The sequence below is a fragment of the Penaeus monodon genome, chromosome 5, assembly GCF_015228065.2.
Source record: "Penaeus monodon isolate SGIC_2016 chromosome 5, NSTDA_Pmon_1, whole genome shotgun sequence".
NCBI lineage: Eukaryota > Metazoa > Arthropoda > Malacostraca > Decapoda > Penaeidae > Penaeus > Penaeus monodon.
In genome coordinates, this window is record NC_051390.1 from 37,896,195 (window position 1) to 37,901,194 (window position 5,000).

General features: G+C 33.6%; 1 protein-coding gene across 5 annotated transcripts in view; it reads right to left on the minus strand.

Moving 5' to 3' along the window:
• The window catches only part of LOC119573193 (calmodulin), a 31,711-nt gene that overhangs the window by 19,476 nt on the left and 7,235 nt on the right, over positions 1-5,000 (minus strand). For 2 of the 5 annotated variants that reach the window (XR_005228776.1, XM_037920286.1), the window contains exon 2: positions 953-958. The exons of the other annotated variants lie outside the window; for them this stretch is intronic. Coding sequence is in view for 1 of the 2 variants with exons in the window: in XM_037920286.1 (XP_037776214.1) it covers positions 953-958 (6 nt within the window). In the remaining variant the exon portion in view is untranslated. The remainder of the gene's footprint in view (positions 1-952; positions 959-5,000) is intronic. 5 annotated transcript variants of the gene reach the window in all.

The following is a 5,000-nucleotide window of genomic DNA, read 5'->3' on the forward strand; positions in this document are numbered from 1 at the left end:
TATAAGACTGGAAAGGGGAGGATAAGTAAGGCAGGTAAAACAGGAAGAATATAAAGGAAGAGGCAAGGGGAGGCAAGGTACACAGAGAAAGGAATAAAAGGGAGTGAGGAGGGGAAAGGGGAGGGGAGGGAAGGGAGTGAGTAGTAGGAAACAGGTAGCGAATAGGAAAAAGGGAGTGCGGAGGATGGAGGAAGAGGCGGACGGAGGAGGAGGGACGGAAGAGGGAGGAAAATACGAATATGGAAAAAGGGATGGGAGGATGGCAAGCAGCAATCTGAAATTAACAAAGGGTAAAATAATATAGTAAAAGGAAAAATGGCAATGAAATGTATGTATATATTCATATAAATAATCGATATAATATATATAATGAATTAAATATATAATATATAATAATATACATATATATATAATATATTTATATATAATATATAAATATATATATATATATATATAAATATATATAATATATAAAATATATATATATAAATATAAATATATATATATATATATAAATATATATTAATATAAAATATATAAATATATAAATATATAAATATATAAATATATAAATATATAAATATATAATATATAAATATAAATATAAATATAATATATAAATATAAATATAAATATAAATATAAATATAAATATAAATATAAATATATATATATATATATATATATGAACACAGAGCCTGACACAGACGGGGGGTTAAAACTCAAGCATTCAAGTAGTCCATCAAACGGTGTTCTGTATGTAGCAAAAAGTCCAAAAACAGTCTATGTACGGATATATATCTTTCTAGACACCTCTTTCCAAGTGTCGCAAATGAATATATATCAATTAAAAATCATATACAAGATATATATAGTATATATATAACGGGGTTGTTGATGCAAAATACAGAAAACCCTCTTCTGGCTGGAAGGTGTTCGAGGGACATACTCACCGTAGCCTAGTGTGGTACATGTAATATGGAATAATCGGATCAAACAATTTTCACGGGGGGGTTTTAATCAAAGAGCTTCCAAAGGTAACTTAAAAAGATATAAAGATAGATGGATAGATAGATTTGACAGTTAGATGGATGTAGAGAGACTGATAGATAAAATGTAAGTGCAGAAGCTCCTAATGCTACATCAACGCTTAATTATCAAATACAGTAGAGAAGAGGCAAGCAAGGATGGGGGAGGGGGAGGGTGTGTGTATGGGGGCGGGGGTGGTGCTCCTGTGCAAAACACTTCATAACGGCTCGTAGCAATAAAGGGGTGAAGGTGAAGGGATGGTGATGTGCAAGGTTGTTCAAACCAGGGGAAAGTATGAGGGGGGTAAAAAATGAATAGTTATTATTTTATATATATATATATATAATATATATATATATATATATATATATATATATATATATAATATATATATATATATATATATATATATATATATAATATCATATAAGAGAGAGAAATACAGAGAGAGAGAGAGAGAGAGAGAGAGAAATAACAGAGAGAGAGAGAGAGAGAGAGAGAGAGAGAGAGAGAGAGAGAGGAGAGAGAGAGAAATACACAGAGGAGAGAGAGCGAGAGAGAGAGAGAGAGAGATCAGAGAGAGAGAGAGAGAGGGAGAGAGACGAGAGAGAGAGAGAGAGAGAGAGAAATACACAGAGAGAGAGAGAGAGAGAGAGAGAGAAATACAGAAGAGAGAGAGAGAGAAGAGAGAGAGAGAAATACACAAAGAGAGAGAGAGAGAGAGAGAATACACAGAGAGAGAGAGAGAAGAGAGAAGAGAAATAAGAGAGAGAGAGAGAGAGAGAGAGAGAAATACAGAGAGAGAGAGAGAGAGAAATACAGAGAGAGAGAGAGAGAAATACAGAGAGAGAGAGAAACAGAGAAAGAGAGAAACACAGAGAAAGAGAGAAACACAGAGAGAGAGAGAGAGAGAGAGAGAGAGAGAGAGAAACTAGACATTATGGAGGAATTACACAAGGAAGAAAGGCGAAATGGAACCAAGAAACATGTGACAACAGAAGGGATAACAGGAAGAGCAAAGGATATGACGATTGATACAGAAAAGCAAAGCATTTTCCCTAAATTGACTGGGCGTGATTTTCCCAATACTTAATCACAAAGTATCCACTGTCATAAATACATTGGTAATGGGAAAATCCTTGTCACTTGCTCTTTACTGCTATGATTTTGCTCACTTGCGGCAGAGAGTGACAACTGTGAATAAGCATGGGGAATGAATGAGGGTTAAGGAAAGGAAAGGGGACATTGCAACACAGACAGGGTGCAACTGCTTGGTGCGAAAAATTGCAAGGGGGAGGGTGTAAAAAGGCATCGTCACTAGAAATATATACATTGCATATACAATGAGCAAATATTCTTATATACATAATGTGCATGTGTATGCATGTATATATGTATGTATGTATGTTCATGACTATATGTGCATGTATGTATGTATGTATGTATGTATGTATGTATGTATGTATGTATGTATGTATGTATGTTCATTATATGTGCATGCATGTATGTATGTATGTATGTATGTATGTATGTATGTATGTATGTTTATATGACTATATGTGCATGTATGTATGTATGTATGTTTATATGACTATATGTGCATATATGTATGTATGTATGTATGTTTATATGACTATATGTGCATGTATGTATGTATGTTTATGACTATATGTGCATGTATGTATGTATGTTTATGACTATATGTGCATGTATGTATGTATGTTTATGACTATATGTGCATGTATGTATGTATGTTTATGACTATATGTGCATGTATGTATGTATGTTTATGACTATATGTGCATGTATGTATGTATGTTTATGACTATATGTGCATGTATGTATGTATGTTTATGACTATATGTGCATGTATGTATGTATGTTTATGACTATATGTGCATGTATGTATGTATGTTTATGACTATATGTGCATGTATGTATGTATGTTTATGACTATATGTGCATGTATGTATGTATGTTTATGACTATATGTGCATTGTATGTTTATGACTATATGTGCATGTATGTATGTTTATGACTATATGTGCATGTATGTATGTTTATGACTATGTGTGCATGTACGTATGTGTATGACTATGTGTGCATGTATGTATGTTTATGACTATATGTGCATGTATGTATGTTTATGACTATATGTGCATGTATGTATGTTTATGACTATATGTACATGTATGTATGTATATATGTATACCTATGTATATACATATATGTAGATATACATGAATACATATACATGTATACATACATACTGTATATTCAATACTCACTGGTGCCAATACTACACATTAGAAAAATACAGTAAGGTGCACATAAGGTACAGTGAGCTAGGGACAGGTACAGCCATCAGTGATATACTTGGGGAAATAAGCCTAAGGCAAAGGGTGAGCATGGCACTGTGTCAAGGCACTACAAGTCAAGGAAGGGGGGGGGGGGGCTACATGAAATTTATGATGAAAAGGAAGTAAAAAGGGTAGGAGCGAGGCAAAGGAAAGGGAACAATATTCTGCTATGCATAAAAATGGTGGAAAGGAAAAGGTGGGTGTGGAGGCAAAGGAGGGGGTTTCTATATCAGTTTTCAAGATAGCTACACAAGTTAAAAATAATTTTATTTGACTCTCTTAAAAGCCAGAGGGTCCATAGCAGAGGGTGAGGGGAGGGGTGAGCAAAGACATTCTTAGAAGAAAAAATGCAACAATTATTGTTTCCATAGAAATAGATTTTTCCAGAAAGGAAGGACAGTATAGGAAGCACCTTTTTTTATTTTAAAAAAATTGGGGGAAGATACTGTGGAAATCTGAACTGAGCCACAAGATTACAGATTTCATAAAGTTACAATGGGAAAGGGATTGGAGGCAGGGTAAGGGGGAGGGGGGGGGGGGGATAAGGCCACTAAAGAGAAATAGGGGTAGGGGTAAAAATAGGAAGGGAAATTCTAAAAAACACTAAATCTAAGGGAAATCTAGGCCACATGTAGGTCCAAAACCAAGCTACACAAAACCTACAAACACTAAACACTTTCCTGGGTGGGAGGGGAGGGGCATGCAGCTTCAGTTGATAAAAAAAAAAAAAAAAAAATAAAAAATAAATAAATAAATAAAAAAATTAAAAATCATAAAACAATAACTATTTTGAACTGAAAAACTAACTAGGCAAACCAATTACAAATTTTCACTCCTCCCCCTTCTACAACCATGCGAATCACAGGTGAGATGCGAGGACAGCTAAACATCTAAGGGAGCCTCCCCATAACTATTGGATAGATTTATATCAACACTTAAAAGTACCATTAGACTTATCCAAAATTAAGTGATTAAAAAATACATCTTATTACATAAGATTAATAGAGAAGGGGTGGTGGTTAGAAATTAACTAGAGCGTACTGTATAATCTTTACGGACTATTTCTCTCAAACTATTTAGTTAAGAAAGGTTAATGATATATTTAGGGAAAGAACAAGGAGGAAGTGACTTCACTCGCACTGCTAACCATACAAACAAATACAGACACACAAATACGCAGAGATTTTTTTTTTCTTTTTAAGACGAGTAGACGGGATGCCGACCAAGTGCGGGATTTCTGGATTCCTTCATTCACAACGCAAGGGATTTCACGAAGCTCGCTTTCACAATAAATGTAGAATAAATTGTAGTATATAAAACACGCTATGCACATCAGAATGCAGGTGTACACGAGTTCGTGTGAGAGTATGCATAAACGTGTGTATATGAGTGTGCGCGTGCCATTGCCCAAGTGCGTGTGTGCATGTGTAGTGATATAAATATATAAATATATATATATATATATATATATATATATATATATATATATATATATATATATTTCTATATATATTTCTATCTATCTATCTATATATATTTCTATATATCTATCTATCTATCTATATTTCTATATATCTATCTATCTATCTATCTATATATATATATATTTCTA